Genomic DNA, 22,280 nt, shown 5'->3' with positions numbered 1-22,280 from the left:
TGTCATTGCGGAACGAAAGGCTTTATGTAAATTACGTAGCTGTGCATAGGACTGGTACACACCCCGCAGGGCTTGTGAAATTTCACACAGTGTCACGATGAACAGGACAAGGACAAAGACATTCTATTCTGTGCTAATCACACCAAACTGTTAGTTCAAATTGAAATAATCATGTCAATGCTTTCAAGGAGCGACATTTTGATTTGCCCACAACAACGTACCTATTTGTTACATTTTGTAAAAATCGGTTTAGGTTGACAAAATTTAAGTGGCGTTTGAAGAATTTCTTTAGAGTTAGATGGAACTAGAGTTAGAAGGGCTATTTTATTTTGAGGCAGTCATATTAATTAGGAGGAATGTGATTATGGGAGCAGCTTTGAAGTGCTTATTAACAGCAGTATAGGACCCGCACTGTTTCTGTACTGCAGCATCATATATAAAATAAGAAGCAGATAAACACCGCAAAGCTCTCTTAATAAAATTAATAGCAACTGAATAGCAATCTTTAAGAATTAGTTGTATGCCTTAGCAACAAGGTAAAGAGCAATTACCTTTACAAATGCGACAATCTTCAAGGAGATTGTTGCCAGGTACAAGGAATTCATCACAAAGTCCATTAGATTCCACCAGTCGTGGATGTAATCCTGAAGTCCGCCGTCCCACATCTGTTTAATTTCTCCCCATATAAAACCTGCAATTATACAGAAATTCACTATAAGTGTGACTTTCAATCAAATCACTAACAAAAGAGATATCCAATGAAGTAATCACAGATATTGAAGCCATGGACTGCATAATTATGTTAGACACAGTAACATAGTTTTATAGCTAAAAATATTGAGGCTCAAACATCTTTTAAGATAGAGGGCACTAGCTAATTCTAGAAGATTTTGCTAGCTCATTATTTGTTTATTCATTTGATACATTAATTCCAAAAGGTAAGATGATTTGGCCTGTGGAGGTAGATCAGCAGTTAAGAGGGCTTACTGCTCTTGCAAAACATTCTCCCTCTGACCCCATGTTTTTTTTTTTCTAGTTGAGATTGTAATATAATTACATTTCTCCCTCCCCTTTTCTCTACCCAAACCTTTCCATATTCCCCTCTTTGCTCTTTAAAATTCATGATCTTTTTATTTGTAAGTTATTGTTACATGAATATATGTATCTGTGCATATATAAATTCCTAAATATAACCTGCTCAGCCTGTATAATGTTACTTGTGTGTGTTTTCAGGGATGATTATTTGGTATTGGACAGCCAGCCACTCGGTGTATTCTTTCCTGGGGAAGACTGCTTCTCCCATTCCCAGCATTCCTTAGTTCCCTGTAGCTCTGTAGGGCCTCATGGGCTTTCCCCACCCACTTTAGTTTATCTCTTGGCATCATCCTTGTTCAGCTTATTTGTCCTTAAGCCTACAGATAAGTTTAGTCTTCATCCCTCTTCAAAGAAACTTCTCTTTGCAACACATGGATCCCATTACAGAAATCCACAACCAATCAAAGTGCACGGCCGTGGAGCCCAGTCCCAAGGGATCCAGCTACAAAATGCCCCAGCACCTAAGACTCAGGTCACATTGCAGAAGGGGTGACAGAAAGATTGTACGGTTCAAAGGATCAAGGAATTTGCTGTGAGACCGTGTTTCCTGGTAATGTCAGAAGCTACAGACATAAAGTCTCACAAATCTCTTTCTCCAGTTCCAGGAGATCCTCCACCCTCTTGTCACCGCTAAGGATATTGCAGGCACACTGTGCGCTTACACACAAGCAGACAAAAATGCCCATCCACATAAAATAAAAATAACAGTAAAGTCTATTAAAAAGTTTAAGTTTTTAATTTCTCTATAACTACATTTTTTAATACAAAACATCATAGAATGTTCTTATACCCATTTTTTTTGGAATATTTTCTTAAGTCAAACAACTTTAAAAAGTTGATGAAAAAAATAGTTTATCTGAAAAATAAAAATAAAAAAGTAAACCAAACACTTTCCTCTAGTCAAATCTTACTTTGATTCTTTGGGTAATTGGTGCTTTGAGAGGTTTACTTTCAGTCTGGAGAAAAGATGTATACAATATTCATGTCAACTTATTAAAGTACCATATACAGAGAAATGACATCAGTCTTCTATCCAGGGTCAATATAAGTTACATTCCCTTTTCTTTTACTTTACAGCCAGTTCTTTTTTAATATATGATTTATTTTTATTTTATGTTCATTGGTATTTTGCCTGCATGTGTGTTTGTGCGAGGATGTCAGAAGCCCTGGAACTGAAGTTACAGAAAGGTGTGAGTTGCTGTGTGGATGCTGGGAATTGAACTCAGGTCCTCTGAAAGAGCAGTCAGTGCTCCTAAGTACTGAACCATCTTTACAACCCCTTCTCTTCCCTTTTCTAACAGGAAAGATTACATTGTCTAATTTCCTGGAGTATTTATGAAGTATTTATATAGGTCATTTTTAATATAAAAATAACAAGATTATTTCCATAATCTTATTAAAACTAATTAAAAGCTATTTTTAGAGCACAATGAGAGCTTTCAAATGATCCAGCATTATAAAATATTAAAGAGATAAACTCATTCATTATAACTGCACTCATCAAGATAAATGAGACTCCTGTATTCTAATGATAGTCTGAAACGCCACGTGCAAAATACAAAGTTTGATAGCTGCTGAAAACACAGGAAGTTGAAAAGATTATAATTGCATTTTACTAAATGTGAGAGAAAGCCACATTAACTATAAATATCATGACTTGTCACATCCTCATAAGAAATGTAAAAAATAAGGACCTGACAGATTCATAGAAAAGTGTGCCATGCTCCAGTCTCCTACAGTGAACAAGCACATGGCAAGACAAGAGTCAGAGGTTGACTCGTCAGAGGCTCACAGGCCAGCTCATCTGGAGTATGAAGCCCTGTGGCAATAAACAATGAGAGAGACCCTGCCTCAAAAAGAAGGTGGGAGGCAAGAGCTGACACTGTGCTCTCCTCCATGTCTCTCGCTCATATTCAAGAGGGAGATTATACTGTGAACCTAGAAGTGCAAGAGATCTTTGCGTGGAAAAGGCACAGACCTGACCCAAGCATCTCTCATATAAGGAGCAAAATGCTTGCTTAACCTGAGAAAGAGGCAAGATGTAGCACTGGGTGTTGGGTTTACGAGAGCAACAAGGGTAATCCATTCTAGCATTGGTAGGGGAGCAGGAAACTGCCCATTAATGCCAGAAAAGTCGGACTGTGAAGAAGTGAAGAGCATCATTAAAACTCTAACTTAACTTCAGTTATAGATAACATCATCAATTGGTACTTGTTGATTAATGACTTGAAACATTTTTAAAATACTTATTTTTAAAAGACTCATTCATTTTTAATTTGTATGTGTTTTTACTGTGTGAGAGAGAGAGAGATAGATAGATAGAGAGAGAGAGAGAGAGAGAGAGAGAGAGCGTGTTATGTGCATGCAGTACCCACAGAGGCCAGAAGAAGGAATTAAATCCCCGGGAACTGGAGTTACAGATGGCTGTGAGCCACTACGTGGGAATCCGGGAACTGAACCTGGGTCCTCTGTAAGAACAGCCAGTGCTCTTAACTTCTGTGCCATCTCTTCAAGCCCTAAAAATCTCTTTTATCTTTCAAACCTCAGGTTGGAGCATCTTTCAATATGCGCTCTTCGTCACATACCTGCTTGATGGCTGTTGATTTTTAGTCTGCTGTAATCATGTTAGTGAAATGCCAAGTTTTATCTCTTCTGGCAACAGCCGCCGCATTTTTTGAACAAACAAGCCATTAGAGAAATAAGAGGGTGCTAGCACAGACTGAGAAGCATCCAGAGAGCTGACTATTCATGGAAACTGAAAACAGGAGAGAACAAAGCTTCGGGGAACTTCTGTCACAATGTGTTTGTCCTGTTCCCACAACAGAACATTTCAACATCTGTGTGTGTGTGTGTGTGTGTGTGTGTGTGTGTGTTTATAAACAGATGACAACTTCTCAGAGCTGTGGGAGAAGCCTTATTACAGGCCTTTAAGTCAAGAGTATGAACCCAGGTTGGAAAGAGGAGCCTAAGAAGTTCCTTTAAAAAATGCTGTGGGGGTCTGAATGTTTGTTCTTTGTTTTTAACCTCTCCCCCTGCATTTTCACTCAGGGACACCCAGTGCTCGCTCCTGAACACGGTTGTGAGGATGCAAGGGAGTAGACAGTCTCCGCTTTCACACTCATGAGTCCAGATTTCAAGCTTTGGGATGTCACTGTGTCACCAGGAGGGCTCATTGGCCTTGCCCTCTCTTGCTGTGGCTGTGTACACAGACAGTAATCAACAGCCCTGTACTGAGAATTTTGGGTTTCTTTAAAAACACAGAAATGTTATGGGACTGTGATTTTGTTTTAATCCCAGGTGTGGGATATGGGGCTGCTTCAGATTGTCCACAGCAGCTGACTATGATTTGTCTTATGCTCTGGCAGGGGCATGATTTTACCAGCTGAGGACAGTTTATGTTTGAGATTCTGGGGACTCTTGATAAATGCTAGAGCCTCCTGGAGAGGGACCTTGGCTGCTGCCGCTGCCTCTGTCTGCTCTTGCTGTTGCTTCTGTTGCTGGTTGGTGAATTGCTAGTTGCTGGTTGGAGATATCCTGACTATAAAGATCAAACTGGCCCCTGGGAACTTGATGCCCCTTCTCAGCAGGAAGTAGTCTAATGATATCAATGCACCCTTTTCTTTCTCTTCTACCTAGCATTGGAGGTGGCTAGAAGGGATGGAGGTTGTATAGGGAGGTAGTGAAAAGAACCCCAAAGTCTGGCTACATAGCCCTAAACACTGAGTGAGACATCTTTTTTTACCAGAGTAGCCCCCAAGAGCTTGTGGCTCAAGGCTCAAAGCTGCCAGGTCTGACCTTTGTGACCCCTTTGCTGAAGACAGAGTTCCATGGTGAGACATCAAATCATTAAAGATGAAAAAGAATACAAAGAATTCCTCGCTGCTGGAATTTTCTTTTCAAATTGGGGAATAGAAATGTGTCTCTGGGCTCAGAAGTCTGACTCTGACAAAAATAATTGTATTACTAGAAGTTATTTTACTCAATGGAGAGTGGCATGATACCAGACCCCAAGAGACACTAAGGACATCTCCTAGGGTCTCAGAGTATATATTTAAATCTCAGTGAGGTGGAAGATGAAAGCCTACAAAGTTCACTATCTGAGGGCAGCTTGCAGGAAACTATGGGCAACCTCCTTTTGGTGGGCTACTAAAGGATACTAGGGCACTTTCTGCTATCGCACACTTGCCCCTCCATTGCTAAAGAGAAAGCATTGGAAAGGGGAATGGTAAGAAAGCCACATTGTCCTAACTGCAGTTATTGCTCTACGAGGAAATAAATAACAATGAGGGGATGCCAAGAAAATCCCCAAATCCTGGGAATTATACAGCAAGGAGAAACTAATATTCCACACTTGCCCCTGAGATACCTTCTCAGCAGCCAACTGGTGTACCTCCCCCTTGGTCTAGATCATCATGGAAAAGGAGAAGTCAGGCATTTTGTCCGTGGGATAGTTGGTGGCAGCCTGAACTCCCACTGTTCTGTGTGCCTGGGTTTGCTCCATAGTCAGCCACACAGTCTAAGTGCAGGGTACAGTGGTTGAGGGACTGTGAGATGCCAGGCTGAGTTAAATCCGGCAGTGAGCGCCCTGCAGTGTGCAGACACAGCAAGGCCATTTACAGTGCACAGCACATCCCTGGGAAGTTAGCATGTTCATGCCTGACACAGGTGCTCAGTGATTCCCAGAAAGCAGGACATCAGAAAGAGGTAAGGTGTAGGTGCCCAATGGCTAATAAAGACTTCACTCTTGCTTTCACCTGCCTTCCCTAATGGAATGGAGAAAGCAGAGGTCTGTGTACCCCAGGGCTGTAGATGAACACACTCAGGTCCTTCAGTCTTTTACTGAGAAGAGAAAATCTTTAAAGTGCTTATAAGTTTAAAGTTTTAAAAATAGACCAGTCCTCTGCTGGTTGAACGTGAGGCTCACTGTAGAGGAAGGAACACAAAGCTGTATGGTAAGCCTGGCCAAGAACCCATGGCTGGAGAGCTCATGGGCCCTGAGGGTGCACCCACTACTCTTATTCTGATAAATGGAAATAATATCAAGGTCACCTCTAAATTCCTATCTTTGTAGTCACACATTGGTGCAGTTCTCAGACCTTATCAGAGAAGCACCTTTGTGTAGGGCTTTACGCAGAAACTAACACCTGGTCAAAGTGCAGAGGATGCCAGTGGAGTTGTTAGCCACAAATGGGACAGCTACGGGACGCTCCTCTCCTCAGGCTCAGGGACCACAGTGGAAAGGGGAAGGAAAGACAACACCTACCAGAGAAAACAGTGTCTTCCGGACATGGTAACTCGTAGACTCATAAACACATAGTAACTCATGAACTGTGAGTTTGTGACTACAGAAGTTGCCAGCACAAGACTTGCACAAGATGAAGCCAGTCAGAGTTGTAGCATGGAGAGGGAATGGGCAAGGGCTCCTGTCCACCAACTAGGGAGCTGTTAGATCTGATGGCTTTTGAAAGGGGGAGAGTCAATTTTCATAACAGATGTGCTCCGCGGTAGGGCGACCATGCCCCAGCGAATGGGCCCAGGCCGAGGAGTGCATGGCACGCACAAACAGGATTGATTTGATGGGCTATTCTTAAAAGAGGATATGAAGTTGTGGGGTTAGGAGGTGGGGATGAATCTGGGAGAAGATGGGGGTGAATCTGAGAGGAGTAGGAGAGACTATGATAAAAACATATTAAAATAAGCTGGTTTTACCTTTTAATAACTCTAGGTTTCAGGAAATCAATATCTAAGAGCGATCTCATTCAAAAATAGAGACAGGCTCTCTAATTTAGGTGGGCTAATAGGGTGGCTGGAAAAGAGTAAAACTGCTTTGCATCTAGATTCTGGGGAGTGGAGTTTCTCACAACTGTCATCTGAGAAGTAAATCTGTATGCATTTTTTCCATAATTGTTTCTCTGTCTTAAGTATGTTTAAGTACCTCTGCAATTTCTGAATCAACTAAGCAAGATGATAACTCAGAATCTCAATTTACTAAAAATAATTCACAGTGGTTTCAACTCTAGTCAGCAGACCATCAAGAATGGCTGATGGAATGCAAATGGGAATAATTATTCTGCATTTGAAGACATTTGAAAACCCTTAAGTTTCTGTGTTTTTTTGACCACTATTTTAGCATTACAGAAAAAAAAAAAGTGGGAAAACAAAATTAAAGAATCCCGAATTTTTCAGTGTAGTAAAAAGGGCTGTTATCTCAGTTTCAGATGAAAATTGGTGTATGGAAATTAGTTCTGATAGTCCATACCTAAATATAATTATTTAGTAATCAGTTAGGAAGTTTGCGTGCTAGAGGGCCATTTTTCATCATATCTTCTTTAATTTCAACACTTCCATGAAAATTACAGTAGAATATTTAAATTGAAGATAAGGAAAAAAATGCTTCTTTGCTCACGTTGCCTTCTCATCGACTAGTGGAAGGTCCACAGTATACGTTTTTAAAGTGTGTGAATTTCCGCTATGAAGATTACCACATTCCATGTAAGATAAATTCTCAATATTTTAAAAAACTATTGACTGAAAAACCTTTTACACATGCAGATCTCTCCACACAAGTTTACATATTAATGATGTTATCAGAATCAAGGGAACTTAATTTTATGTCTCAGAAACTGATTCTCCAGAACAAGAAAGGAAACTTGCAATATACAAGTACTTTCTCCTTCTGGGATTCCTCACTCAGAATGATCTTTTCTAGATCCCACCATTTGCCTGCAAATTTCATGATTTCCTCGTTTTTTGATTGCTGAGTAATATTCCATTATGTAAAGATACCACAATTTCTGTATCCATTCCTCTGTTGATGTACATCTGGGTTGTTTCCAGGTTCTGGCTATTACAAATAAAGCTGCTACAAACATGGTTGAGCAAATGTCCTTGTGTACTTGAGCAACTTTTGGATATATGCCGAGGAGTGGTGTAGCTGGGTCTTGAGGAAGCGCTATTCCTAATTGTCTGAGAAAGCACCAGATTGATTTCCAAAGTGGTTGTACCAGTTTACATTCCCACCAGCAATGGAGGAGGGTTCTCCTTTCTCCACAACCTCTCCATCATGTGTTGTCATTTGAGTATTTGATTTTAGCCATTTTGATGGGTGTAAGGTGAAATCTCAGGGTCGTTTTGATTGCATCTCTCTGATGGCTAAGGACATTGAGCATCTCTTTAAGTGTTCCTCTGCCATTCTATATTCTTCTACAGAGAATTCTCTGTTTAGCTCTGTACCCCATTTTTTAATTGGATTACTTGATTTATTGCTTTTTAACTTCTTTAGTTCTTTATACACACATGGTATATACTCACTTATTTAGACCTATAAGATATGATAAACATAATGAAATCTATACACCTAAAGAAGATAAACAAGAAAGAGGACCCAGGGTAAGATGATCAATCCTCACTTAAAAAGACAAATAGGATGGACATTAGATGTAGGAGAAAACAAGTAACAGGACAGGAGCCTACCACAGAGAAAGACTCTACCTAGCAGTGTATCAAAGCAGATACTGAGACTCATAACCAAACCTTCGGCAGAGTGCAGGGAATTATATGAAAGAAAGGGAAGTTAATGACCCGGAGACGACAGGAGCTCCACAAGGACCAAATATATCTGGGCACAGGGGTCTTATATGAGACTGTTTCTCCAGCCAAGGGCCATGTATGGATATAACCTAGAACCTATGCTCAGATGTAGCCCGTGGTAGCTCAGTATCCAAGTGGGTACCCTAGTAAGGGGAACAGGGACTATTTCTGACATGAACTCAATGGTTGGCTCTTTGACCTCCCCACCCCCCAAAGGAGGAGCAGCCCTGCTAGGCCACAGAGGGGGACTTTGCAGCCAGTCCTGAAGATACCTGATAAACCAGGGTCAGATGAAAGGGGAGGAGGTCCTCCCCAATCAGTGGACTTGGAAAGGGACAGGGAGGAGATGAGGGAGGGAATGTGGGGTTGGGAGGGAATGAGGGAGCGGGATACAGAGTTAATAAAATGTAACTCAAAAATATACAATGTGTGTGTGTGTGTGTGTGTGTGTGTGTGTGTGTATTTTTTATTTCCTCCCTCTTTCCTTGCCTTCATTTTCTTTTCTCCCTTCCATCTCTCTTTCCTTCTCCCTCCTTTTCCTCCCTTCCTTTTCTTCTCCCTTCCTTCTCTCCTTCTATATTTTCTCCCTCCATCCTTTCCTTACCCCAAGACTTTGCTTATTTGGACTAGAGAGCCACATAGACTGTGTTCTAGACCAGTGGGAACACTGAGAGAGATGGCAGAGGCAGTGCTGTGGGGTGGTTCAAAGGATTTATTGTGCCAAATGTGATATTTGATATCGTCATAACCAATGTGCATCCTGGAGTGTGTTACACCTCTAATGAATCACACACACTGCTGAGTCACATTGTACCCGTGTAAAGGTGAAAGAGGTGGAGAAATGGTGCACATGTGTCCAGAGATGGTGTTCCAGAAACTTCCTGCTTCCTGTGTCTCCCATTCCTGGTACAGTGTCCCACAGAGAATCAAGGTTCCTCCCATGGAGGCTCTGTGGTTTGTTGTACTGACGTGCACCTGCTGGCCCCTTGATACCGGACAAGGAATCCGGCTTCTCAAAGCCTGTCTCCTCTCTGGGAAGTCAGCCATTCCCATTCTCATCATTCGGTATAACCAGAGGAAGCGAGTTGCTGTGACATCCACAGGAGAATGTGCAAGCAAATTGTTCAGCCCCTTTAGCATCAATGTTGTTGTGGAACTATAGCTATTATTGTAATTTCGAACTAAGCAAGACCAATTCAAGCTCCATCCAACTCTTTGACCTTTTTATGGTCTGGTGTCCAGCTTTCTTTTCCATATACTTTCCTTTCCCATCTATACTAGGTGCCAACATTCTTGGAAGGTCTGTAGGTTTCAGTCTCTGCATGGTAAATTTGACATATGCTGTCACATCCTGACTGAGGTCATTTTTTTTCCTCATTAAAGAACTCAGTTACTGTGAATCAGTAGGTTAACAGACAACCATTCAAATATTTCTAAATATCGTATGTCCTGATAGTTTACGGTGCATAGCTATATAAAAATAGCTTTTAAATAATCCCACTAGCACACACAGATAAACAGGAAGATAAGGAAAAAACGTGCTATTCTGTAATGACTGTCTGGCTTTTGTTTGTTTTGATATTATAATAGTTCTTTAAAATACCAAGTGGCTTGTTCTGCCACTGTTTTTGGATCTGTACATGACTGTGGCTGTAGCTCATCTGTTGAGGTTGTTTGAACATTGTGCCAAGGGGGAAGCATGGAAGAAAGCTATAAGCAAGTTGTGGGGTTTTTTTTGTTTTGTTTTTGTTTTTGTTTTTATAATGTAACACCACTTGAAGCTGATTGAGGGGCCAGGTGTTTTAGAATTAAGGCTGATATTATTAGTCATTGAAGCCATATGATCTTAGTGACTGTTTGAAAAAGAGGGGTCACTGAGGTATTTGACTAAGCGGTAGAGCATCTATTTAGAATGCAGGAGACCCTGGGTTCACTCCCTAACACATAAAAAAAGGAAACAAAATTGCTCACAAAAATATAAAATTATATATATATATATATATATATATATAAAATGGTCACAAGAATTTATATATATATGTATATATATGTATGTGTATATAGGTTTAACTATGCATGCATATGTATATATGTATATCTATGTATGTGTGTACATATATGTGTACAAAATGGTCACAAGAATTAGCATTATCCATGTATATATGTATGCATGTGTATATATGTATATCTATGCATGTGGTTGTACATTTATACATATAAAGTGGTCACAAGATCATTATTGGTTCCTATGAGTATCAAGATGAGAATAAGACCAACATTACTAATTCTGTGTCACCTATTTGGCTGACTTAGTTGAAAAATTTCAGACTTCTTAGTGTCAACATTTTAAGCTATAAAATAATACAGTAAATGATGGAAATGAGAAACCAACGTTGCTAAAGAAAAATTGCTAAAGAAGCCTGCGCTCCAGACAGGCTTGATATTATGAGCACGTCTTGCTTTGTGGCTAGCAATTCAACAGGCTCTATTTTTAGCAGAAGCTGAAATTCTGTTCTCCGCTCCATCATCTCCTCACTTCACCCTTCTCATCCTGCTCACAGTGCATAGATTTGCATGCTGTTTGACTGTGGCATATTCTTAGGCATGCCTTGATGCCAATCACTTCAGTAGCCATTTTCCCCCTCTTGGGAGCAAACCATTATTTAATGTACTATACCCATAATCGAAATGCTACTCGTATGAAAAATGTTAGCAGTTGTGAAAGTTTTTGCTAATTAGGTAAGTGTATATATGCAAATGTCTATGTATGTGTGTGCTTGAGTGTGTGTGTGTGTGTGTGTGTGTGTGTATGTGTGTTTACTTTGGCACAGTACAAAAAGTCATGGCATGTTTTTACCTGTTATAATTTAGTTTCAACGGATCCTGAGGAAAAAACTTAAACTGGCTTTTGGGAAGTTCTAAAAATTAGTATTCCAAGAAAAAAATTTTTTTTTTAAAGTTAAGTCTATACATTAACCTCTGAACCATGTCTTTGACATCATTTCTTCCATTCACCTGTCAAGGACTATTCTACTACGAATTTAACACTTAGCAGGCAGTCAAAGGCAGTTTTAACTACAAATGTAATTCAAAGTTAGATGTTTATTTTTTATAATATTTACCATTTTCTGCAATTTTTATCATTAATTCATTGCCCATTCCCTCCAGTGAAATTTAAGCCCCATCAGGCCAAGTGCCTTTGGCTTGCTTTGTCATAATCATACCCTCTGAGTCTTTGAAGGTAGTCAGTGTTTTCTCATTTATTGTACAAAGACTAGAAATACCACGTTTGCTTACAACGTGCTGCATCTGTAATGTTTCCCTTAAAAAGCTATGCATTCCATTTAGCATGTCAGGATTTGCAGATACCACTGTGAGTTATGAATGCATAAGATATAAGCTCTTAAGTACTTTGGTTAGAGTCATTCCAGAGACATGAGATGTGTGAGAGAATTTGGTGGACAGTGATCATTTCCTCTTACTATCAACTTCAGTGTTGTAATGGTCTTTGGAGGACTTAGAGATTTAAACTTTCCTTTTACCTTAAGAAGCACACACTGTATGGACATCAGGTTAGCTAGGACTGACTCTAAGGTTGTGATGGCATTTATATGAAAGTAGTAACATGTAAAACTCGAATCCCACGTCCCTATACATTTCTTAGCTACCACTTAGGCTGGTTAGAAGCTTTGGGAGTGAAAGCATGCCTTCTTTCTTCCTGCTGGTCCCTCAGTTCAGTTTGGAATATAACCCAAGCAGATCTCCTGAGATAGTGAATCATGAAATTCATGAAATGTGTCCTTTTCTAATGAGCTGGGTCTGAGACCAAGGGGATTTCAAGTGAAACCGAAAAAAAAAATGTGATTTCTCAGCAAACCACAGCAGGATACGGAGAAGGATAATTAAAATGCAAATTCTAAGCATAGCTACAGTAAAGGGAAGGAAAACACAGCATTTAATAAACAAGGTTTTCTACTCTGATTGTGGCAGTTCTAAAATAATTATTTATCTCTGGTAACATGGAGGTTGAAAATTTTCCTATTGCTTAATTTCCTATTTCTCTATAACATTTTCTAAGAACAGCAAGTAGATGAAGTTTTAATATAAAGCTTATATATAAAAAATTAAATATATATGTATATAATCAGTAGTTCTTTAGCGAGGGATACATGCTTATCTAGTGGAAGGCATATAAGAAAATAAGGGTCTGTGTGCGTATCTCAGCCAGTGGCAGACCACCTGCTCACCCCTGTAAAGGCCTGGAGTCAGATGCCAGCACAGAAGAAAAATGAAGGGATTATGTGCGGCCAATGAGACACAGCAATAAGATTCAAAAGACAAGTAAGACACAAACCCTGAGTCATTTGTAGGATATGAAGTCATCAGCACCTGTAATCCTGTAACCTAAGATTACCTTTCCCAGGCTTCCTTTGGAAGCAAGCACACCACAGTTGTCAGAACATATGTTTGGTTTAGAGGATAAGGTCTTAGAACTACCATGGGCGGAACCTATGCGCGAATCTCTCCCTCTGCCCCAAACGTTAGTGAATATTCTTTCTAAGCAACAAAATTGCATGGCAGAAAACACGTTTGTTATGATATTTTCTATAGTAACACATTTACCCAGGACCCACGGTAATATCATCCATTCCACGATGGTTGGTGGTGGACCTTGCCTGTTCAAGTCTGACCTGTCGATGTGCTGAGAGGCAAGCAGCAGCAGGAACAAAAAGGTCAAATAGGAGGCTGTGTGGCAGATAAACTTGATAAATGGCTTTCTGATGAACAGTCCAAGTGGGCTTTTAGGGGCTATCAGGTAGCACACGGAGAAGACGGGGAAAAGTAGTCCTATTATGAAACACGTCACCATCTTCACTGCCCAGTGTCTTCTCCTCCAGCCTGGGAACTCGTCGTACCAGCGGGACGCAAGCAGCTGCTGGCAGTTGGGCTGGGCAACAAACTAGGAAGAAAGGAGAATGGAAATTAAGTCTCTGTTACCTGTAAGGACCTCAGCTCATGGGGAAAAACTCAGAACTGCCTTTATCCTTTAGCATGTAAAAAGATAATGACAACCTTTACTATTTTTCTTAATTTCGTGTTCAAACCAATTTCAAATGAAACATAAATAAAACAGTATTATAATTTAAAGACATTAGCTGTGGCTTACTTGACCTTAGAACACTATAACCAAATCTCTTGAGTCATTCTAAGAAAGACCATATAATGGACACCTGTTTCACTCAAGGCACAGCGCTGAGTGCTTAAACATAAATGAAGTCAAAATAGGGAGCCTGTACTTGAAGCGGAGACAGGGAAGGAGTAAGAATGCACACAGGGTTCTAGCTTTATTCTCTATTGTTGTGATAATACGCTTGAAGAGGAAGTGATTTATTTAGCTCATAACTTACAGTCCAGTATGTAGGGAAGCCAGGGAAGGAACCTGGTAACTCAGAAACCATTGACAAATGATGTTTGTTGGTTTGTTCATCTGTCTTTCTTCTTCTTTTTTAAAAAGATTTATTTATTTATTATGTAAACAATGTTCTGCCTGCATGTGTGCCAGTGCACCAGAGGAGGGCACCAGATCTCACTATAGATGGTTATGAGCATGTGGTTGCTGGGAATTGAACTCAGGATGTCTGGAAGAGCAGACAGTGCTTTTAACCTCTGAGTCATCTCTCGAGCCCCTCGTCTCTCCTTCTTACTAAGCCCAAAGCTCCCTACCCAGAGGTGGTGCTCACAGCAGGGTCCTCCTAAATCAATTATCGATTTAGAAACTGCCCTACAGACATTCCCACAGAGCAATCTGATGGAGGCTCTTCTTTATTTGACAGTCCCAGGTATATCTAGGTTCCTATCAAGTTGACAAAAACTACCCAACACACATAGGATATACTACCTACAAAATATGGCCAAATATTTAAGAAAACTTACAGATATAGAAAATAAAATTAAAATGTTAACATCACAATTTTTTGTTTTAGTTATTTATCATGGTATTATGCATGATTCTCATTTTACTTTTTAATATTTTCTGTCATAAACATGTATGAATTTTGCTCTCATGAAAGAAATATATATTCAGCCAAGTTCAGTTAATAGAAAAATAACATAAAATATTTTAAACAAGCTAAGAAACATCATCGTCGCTGGGTTTAATATTATAAAAATCACTAGGCATATTATCACATAGACTAATCAATTATCATATACAAGCCATTTCACAAACATTTCACCCCAGTAACGTACTTACGATGTCAGACAGATACTGCTTTCTCTTTTTAAAAGAGAAGGGAAGAGAGGTTTTAAGACATCTCTATAAATATCCAACATTTCTGATCAAGATGGGGTGTTTAAATATGCTGTCCAGAGTTTCTACACATGAGTTTTTTTCTTCACTGTGACTGACAGCCCAGCAGCACATAAATGGAGCTGCAGTGGTCAGAGATGCCTTTCAGAAGAAAGCTATCTAAGATAAGGCATGCAGAGGAGGGACAGCCTACACCGGTGGTGAAGTGGACAGTGGGCGTGAGGGATGACAGTGTAATTCTGCGTGGGGCAGACATGTACGTCCCTTGTGAAGGACTCTGTTGGCATCATAAAATAGCTTTCCCTACACGTGACCCTTCACGGTCCTTTGCACCCTTTTGCACAGTCCTCACTTTTCTTCTTCAGCTCTCAGCCACATGGACCTCCTGTGGGTAGGAACTAGCCCTGCCTCTTTTCTGATGCTATGCACTCAAACAGTCCTCGGGGGACCAGAAAAGACACTTCCCTGAGAACAAAAAGAGGAAATGGAATGATGGATTGAAAAAGCAACTCAGTATCTGAGGTATTCAGTCATGTTGATTACATGAATGGTCGTTAGAATCAAGGCATTTGGTGGGCAGAGAGACAAGAAATAAACCACGTTTTTATGATACTGGGTTAAGTAAATACAGATAAAACAAAACATTTCCTCCAAGCCAAGGTCAGGAGGGTATTCTGTTTTTATTACTAATTTAAGACTCTGTAAAAGAAAACTTTAAATTTATATCAAAGACTCTAGACTTTCATTTGTTTTCTGGCCAAAGCCAGGCTTTTAGAAGTTATAACGCATTTGCAGGATTCTCACCAAACACTCAGTGGACCCTAACAAGCTCTGTTTCTTCTAGAGCTCCATTTGTTCCACAGGATCCTTCCCAACAGCACGTCACATACAAAAAGCCTAGCATTTATTTCATTTCCCATGACAAACTATTCCCAAAGAATTAGAACTCTGCACAGGTTAAAATTTATTTTTGTTGAAATTTTAAAAAAGTATTCATTTTATTCATATGTGTTTTGCCTGCATGTATGTATGTGTACCGTGTACGTGCCTGGTGACTATGGAGGTCAGAAGACACTGTAGGAACCCATAGAACTGAACCACCTGTGGATGCTGGGTCCTCTGCAAGCACAATACTCCTTTTAATCACTGAGGCTAGCTTGGTTAAAAAAGAATGCTTAACAGGACACAATTGAATCCACTGAAGATGGAAAAAAATATGACTATAAATGGCTATGAACTCATCAGTTTTTACATATAAACAGACCAATCAAGAGAGTACACAGAGAATAACACATTTTATTCACTCAGGAAAAAAAAATGAAAGAATGGTTTTAGAAACTGGTCACAAGGTTTAAATAAAGTTGGGGCTATGGACTATCCCCCTCCTGATCCGAGCATTGAGAGGAAGTAGAGACCCCACCTTAATTTGGGCTCACAAGTTTACAGTTTTCAGACCATCATCAATTGGCCACCTTGCCTCCTTGCATCAGAGTGATGGCGAGGTCGTATATCATGGCGGAAAAAAAAGCGAGTATTCCATCATCTGCCTCTATACACTGAGGTATCAACTGGGGACACCCCATTGATACCCTGAGGATCTCTCCTAACAGAAACAAGCTGGGGGCCAAACCTTAAACACATGTGCCCTTAAGCTATTTAGTGTTCACTTACAATTTACCTTTTATTTTAAGTGTATGCCTACAAACACGTACGTGTACTGCATGTCTACCTGATTCGTACAGACCTGATGTGCAGAGAAGCCAGCAGAGGGTGTCGGATTCCTGACAGCTGGAAGTACTCATGGCTGTGAGATGCCATGTGGTGCTAGGGCTAAACAAGGTGTAGCTCTTTCCTGGCACTGGAGGCTTCACTGGGCAGCACATGCTGTCTAGCTGGGGCATTGTCTTCCCTATTGTTTGGGTGATTCTGTTTATATTCCTTTTGCATGTAGATAGACTTTAGGAAGCTTCTGCAGTAGCAGGTTTCCACAGGGCTTTTCAAAGGACCATAGGTGTTGGCAATCCCTCTCCACATCCCCCACTTTACCCTGCCCTCACGCTATTCGACCCTCCTATCTTAGTTTTCCCTCCATTTCTCCATAACACTCAATTCTATATCTTCTTTTGGGGCAGTCCTCTACTCCTTCTGATTCCTTTCTAAGTATCTAATCTCTGTGGTTATTTGGATTGTAGCAAACAAACCAAAAGCTGGAAGCTGACATCCACGTATAAGAGAAAACATAGCATTTGTCTTGGAGGGGTTTCGGGCTCTACCTCCTCTTACAGAGAATTTGTTCATTGTTGCTCTATTCATAATAGCCAGAAATTAGAAACAGTTTAGATGTTCATAAACTAAAGAGTGGATAATGAACATGGGGCACATTTACACAATGGACTATTATTCAGCTGTCAAGAAAACTGAAATTACTAAATTTGCAAGAAAATGAATGGAGCTAGAAAAAAACAAAACAAAACAAAACAAAACAAAAAAAAAAATCAAGCTGAGTGGGATAATTCAGAACCCAAAAGACAAGTCTTACAGAATTTAAAAAAAAAAAACAACAAACTTTTAATTGTTAAAGTAGATAAACCTATCCTCTTCATTTTTCATTTTCCCTCCCTTTTGTCTTCATCCTTCCTATTCTTTATTCCTCTTTCTTCTTGTATGAGTCTTTTTTTTTCCTCTTTTCAATTTGCTCAGCTTTCTCCAATTCCCTCTGAAGGCCTGTTTTATAGAACTGACACCTCCTTTGTCTAAACTACTGATCCATCCAGGGAAGCCCTGGCCGGACATTGTAGCATTGTTTACAGGAAGCAGGTGACCTGAAGCCAAGGCTCCTTCACTGTCTTCCTGAGGCAGGACCCAAGGAACCACCACCTTCTGCACTATTTCAACTGGGGGGAAGTGGATTTTTAGTACAGGTCTGTGCCTCAGTCTTTAGCCAACCTTTATAGGAAGAGAAATCTCAGCGTTCAAACTTACAATGGGTCCCATGCATTTATAAAAGAGGCACTGAACATCATTTCTAAATTCTTTATAATTAGCATTCAATAACCTTTAAGGCATTTTGGAAGCCTGATCCTTTGAGTATTTATGGAGCCACTGAGTCACAGGATTCTAATCACTGAAGACATTGTAAAAATAACTGAATCTAATCTCATTTCTACAAATAAATTTTGATTCAACATGGATGGAATAAAAACAACTGCACAAAATACTAAGATCCCAAAACATAAAGAAAAATGATGACATAAAATACAAATGAAATGTATGTTTAAAAAATAAAACAGTTAAATCAAGCCCCCATTGCATAGACAGAAACTGAAACATTAACTACAGATAAAGCAAACTGAAAGGAAGCAGACACTGAAAGCAACATGATGGGTGTTCTGCCCAGATGTGATTTATTTAGCTGTTAACTTTCCTTCATATTTTCAGCTTTTCATTATGTTTTTCTGGCTTAAAACCTCATACTCAAAATTTACACTATAGCCATATTCTTAAAAAAAAAAAAAAAAGCAAAATATGTATATTCTAAAGGCAACCATCCTGTCTGGTTTGAGTGCTTCCACCATGTTTTTGTTCTGCTTGCTTTTTCCAGAAATCTGTTTCATAATGTTGACAACAGGGTTTCATGGCTCTCTGAACACAGAGAGTTCCCAAGAATTGTGTTATCCACAGATGAAAAACCCTTTCTGTTATATCGGCCATTTAGCTCCCTTCAAAGCTGCCAGTGACCTTCAACTCTGGCTGACTGCTTCCCAGAGACAGTTACAGTTGTGTCCACAGCAAAGACAATTCTTCTAGTCCCCAAGAGCATATTCAGATCACATGACTGATTATATCTATTTACCTCATTAATTAAAGCAGCATTTCCCTGTGCTGTTTCCTAATTTAATTAAAGTCGGCACTGCCTATCAGACTCTAGCTCTAGTAAGTGGGAATGAGAGAGACTGCAGTCTCTTGGAGCTAGTAAGTCCATTTCTGGGAACTCAATGTGTGTTGGAGATAAATCATGTTATAGATAACTTAATATTACCGTCTGAAACAGAGAGGTCCAGAGAGCAGAAAAGATAATGCTCAATGTAAAACGATAACTAGAATTCAAGGCAGCAAATTAAGCCTGAAATAACAAGTAGGCTTTTGACAGATACAAGGTGGATGGTGCATATATCTTAGCTTCCATTTAGGAAAGACCATACTGAAAATGTCAAGGAGAAATCCCTGGGCTAGTCTGTAATTTACTGTGGACTTAGCAGAGACACAGCGGAAAGGGAAGCTGTCACCATCTTTTAGCATCTATGTGAAAAATTTCTCCAGGAAAATTCCTGAGTCCTTATCCTTACTATTTGCAGTGCTGGCTGAGACCAGTGACACTGGCCTTGGCTGGGAGCATGTCAGTAATGCAGGGTATCACTGGGTGAATAACCCTGCATTGCACACTGTCTGTGGACGGTAACAGTTTGCAAACACTACTTTAATGTATTTGATGCCTCATGAAGCTATGGATAGTTCCACTGCACAGACTAAATGTTTTAAGACTAGTTATAATTCAATGTAAATATACATTCTAGTGATTATAAAAATATCAGGTCTTAATCTCTGGGAAGGTAGAAGGAGAATTTTATAACCCAATTTGAATTCATATGTCATAAAATATTTTTTCTGTGAGAAATATCACATCCATAATAATAGTAATAACTCAAGAATAAGAAAATAGTCATAACTAGTTTGCAAATACATAATTTGAAAATTGTTTTCAATAGCTCTCTTGAAATTAAAAAAAAAAAAGACTAATGAACGTTTTGTCCTATCTGAGACAATGAAAAGGATTTAGAATAATCAGGATGACTGAGAACCTTGAAAGATTGTCTTCCATTGTCAACAAACCCTCTGGCTTTATTGAATGCAAAGAACTGTCTAACTAGTCATCAGGTTTCCTAATCACTTCCCATAAACATTCATGATAAATTGGATTTTCAGTATGGGACTAAAGGATATCCTATTGCTAGGACACCATGTCAATGTCAGGGAAGGATAATAAACAAGCTCTGTCTTAATTGTGTTGGTCATTCAAGCACAGGGTTAAGTTTTTTAAAATACTCCTGGGTCTATGTTCAAAATCGGTGTCAAAACTGATCTTCAATGAGAGTGAGTAGTAGCTTGAGGTTGGAAACGCCAGGCAGTCTTAAAGGAGAGGGTGACATTAGCTCAATACTGAGTACATGAAGCTACTGAACTTGATACGGCGTGGTGGTTCAAGCCTGTAATCCCAGCACTAGGGAAGTTGAAACAGGAAAACCAAGAGTTTGAGGCTACCCTGATCTGCAGGATGAGACACTGCCTTAACCAACCAAGCCACAAACAAGCAAACAAAACCCAAAAGAAACAAATAAGTTGGACCTGGAAAACAAAGCCAACTAAGGGGCCAGAAACCATAATTACTACATAATGGCAGCTCTTTGAAGAGTACAAAGGGAAGCAGTTGATACAATCTCCACACGTGCTTGGAGACTACCCATTTGGAGGCCTAAGTAAATAGTTGAAATAACTTGTGAAAATAGCAACTATTTCTAGGATGCTGCCTAAATTTTTCTTAAAAATAAACAGATAGGGGGAGGAAGAAAATTATTGGCTATTGATAGAACCATGCCGGAAGTTTTTCTTCATGTGTTGAAAAACTTGGGACGGTGCTAGGTGGAAATGGAGTCAGGTGTCGTCCGCAGTCAGGTGTTAAGGACTGACACTTCAATCCCCAGTCTCTGATGAACAAGCAACAGTCCTGCACAGAGTGGAAGCATATCCAGAAATGGTGTTTTAATCTCCATTGAAGTCAGAGACTGAATTTTGCTTCTACCTCCATCACGGCAAGAATCCAGAACAGACATGGGCAGACGGCCATGCAATGCATTCTTATTAGACAAAAGGGTCTAATTGCTGTTCTGTTTGTTCTGTTTCCTGCCCTGCATATTCCCACATAAGAGCCAGGCTTCCTAATTCTTTGAAAAATAAACTATTATGAAAAATATGGAAATAAAACAAAAACTCATATTAACCTTAAACAGACCAGTTTCTAAACACCTTAATGAACCTCTATGTAGTTAGAATTTGCATTCCATCCAGAATGAAAATTATGTAGCTTCACATTGGATTTTTCACATTTTTCATCATTTAATATATCTTATGTACTTATCCACCACCAAAAATAAGAAACACAGGGGACGGTTAGAAGTAGAAAAACAATTAGCATTCTATTTTCTTTTATAACTCATATCCATTACCTTCATTCAGTTCTTCCTCATCTCCTACTCAGCCTTTCTTGTTCTCTTTCTACACAATACACTGTACCCACAAGCACATTTCCTTTCACAGATGCATACATTATTGGCAGATTCTGCATCTTAGGAAGAACAAACCCTTTTTATTTTCTTTCTGGGATCGTGTGAGCTCACTTAATATTATACATTCTAAGACCATCCATTTTCTGCAGACTTTGTGATTACATTTTTTAGAGTTGAATAACATTCATATATATGTATATATACATATATTAATATATATCATGTATATATATATACAAATACAACACACACATATGTCATAGTTTTCTTATCAATTCATCTGTTGATTGACAACTAGTTTGATTCTTATTCTTTGTTATAGTGAATAAAGTAGCAATAAACATGAGTGTGTAAAAATTTCCATGTTATCTGGGTATATGTCCAGAGTGAAATAGTTGGGTCATATGAAATACTTCCTATGCCTGATAAGATGAGATTATGTAAATCTTTAGAAAGTAGAGGGCCAATTCCATTCTTTTCTTTCACAATTAAAGTCATGTTTATTGGATAAAAGTCCCTTTTTGCCCATCTAAACATGTCAGTAAAACAGACAATGGGCTATGTATATTTGAAATGTATGTGCATGGGCTTATAAACAGCCTTTTGAGACAGGGTCTCTCTACATATACCTAACTGGTCTGGACCTTGATATGTAGACCAGGCTGGTCTTGAGCTCACAGATATCTACCTGCCTCTATCTCCTAAGTGCTGAGGTTAAAGGCATAAAGCACTATGCTGGACCTAAACAGACACTAATTTTAACCTTAGAATCAAACTCCTGGTAACCCTTAGTTTTAACTGTCAACTTGACAAAACCTAGAATGACCTGGGGAGAAAACCTCAATGAACCACTGTTTATATATCAGGTAGGCTCTGCAGGCATGGCTGGTGGGGGGTGATCTTGATTGTCTTATTCTGTGCAGGAAGAACACCCCAAATATGGC

General features: G+C 39.4%; 1 protein-coding gene across 6 annotated transcripts in view; it reads right to left on the bottom strand.

Annotated features, from left to right (window-relative positions):
- The window catches only part of Trpc4 (transient receptor potential cation channel subfamily C member 4), a 125,618-nt gene that overhangs the window by 41,651 nt on the left and 61,687 nt on the right, over positions 1-22,280 (bottom strand). For all 6 annotated transcript variants that reach the window (XM_055596815.1, XM_055596816.1, XM_055596817.1 and 3 more), the window contains exons 3-4: positions 13,309-13,645; positions 552-691 (exon numbers count right to left, since the gene is read on the bottom strand). In XM_055596815.1, the coding sequence (XP_055452790.1) occupies positions 552-691; positions 13,309-13,645 (477 nt within the window). The remainder of the gene's footprint in view (positions 1-551; positions 692-13,308; positions 13,646-22,280) is intronic.

The sequence above is a fragment of the Psammomys obesus genome, unplaced genomic scaffold (genome assembly GCF_907164565.1).
Source record: "Psammomys obesus unplaced genomic scaffold, mPsaObe1.curated_primary_1811, whole genome shotgun sequence".
Classification (NCBI taxonomy): Eukaryota; Metazoa; Chordata; class Mammalia; order Rodentia; family Muridae; genus Psammomys; species Psammomys obesus.
Note: the sequence above shows the minus strand (reverse complement) of the source record. Positions and strands in the feature narration are given on the sequence as shown.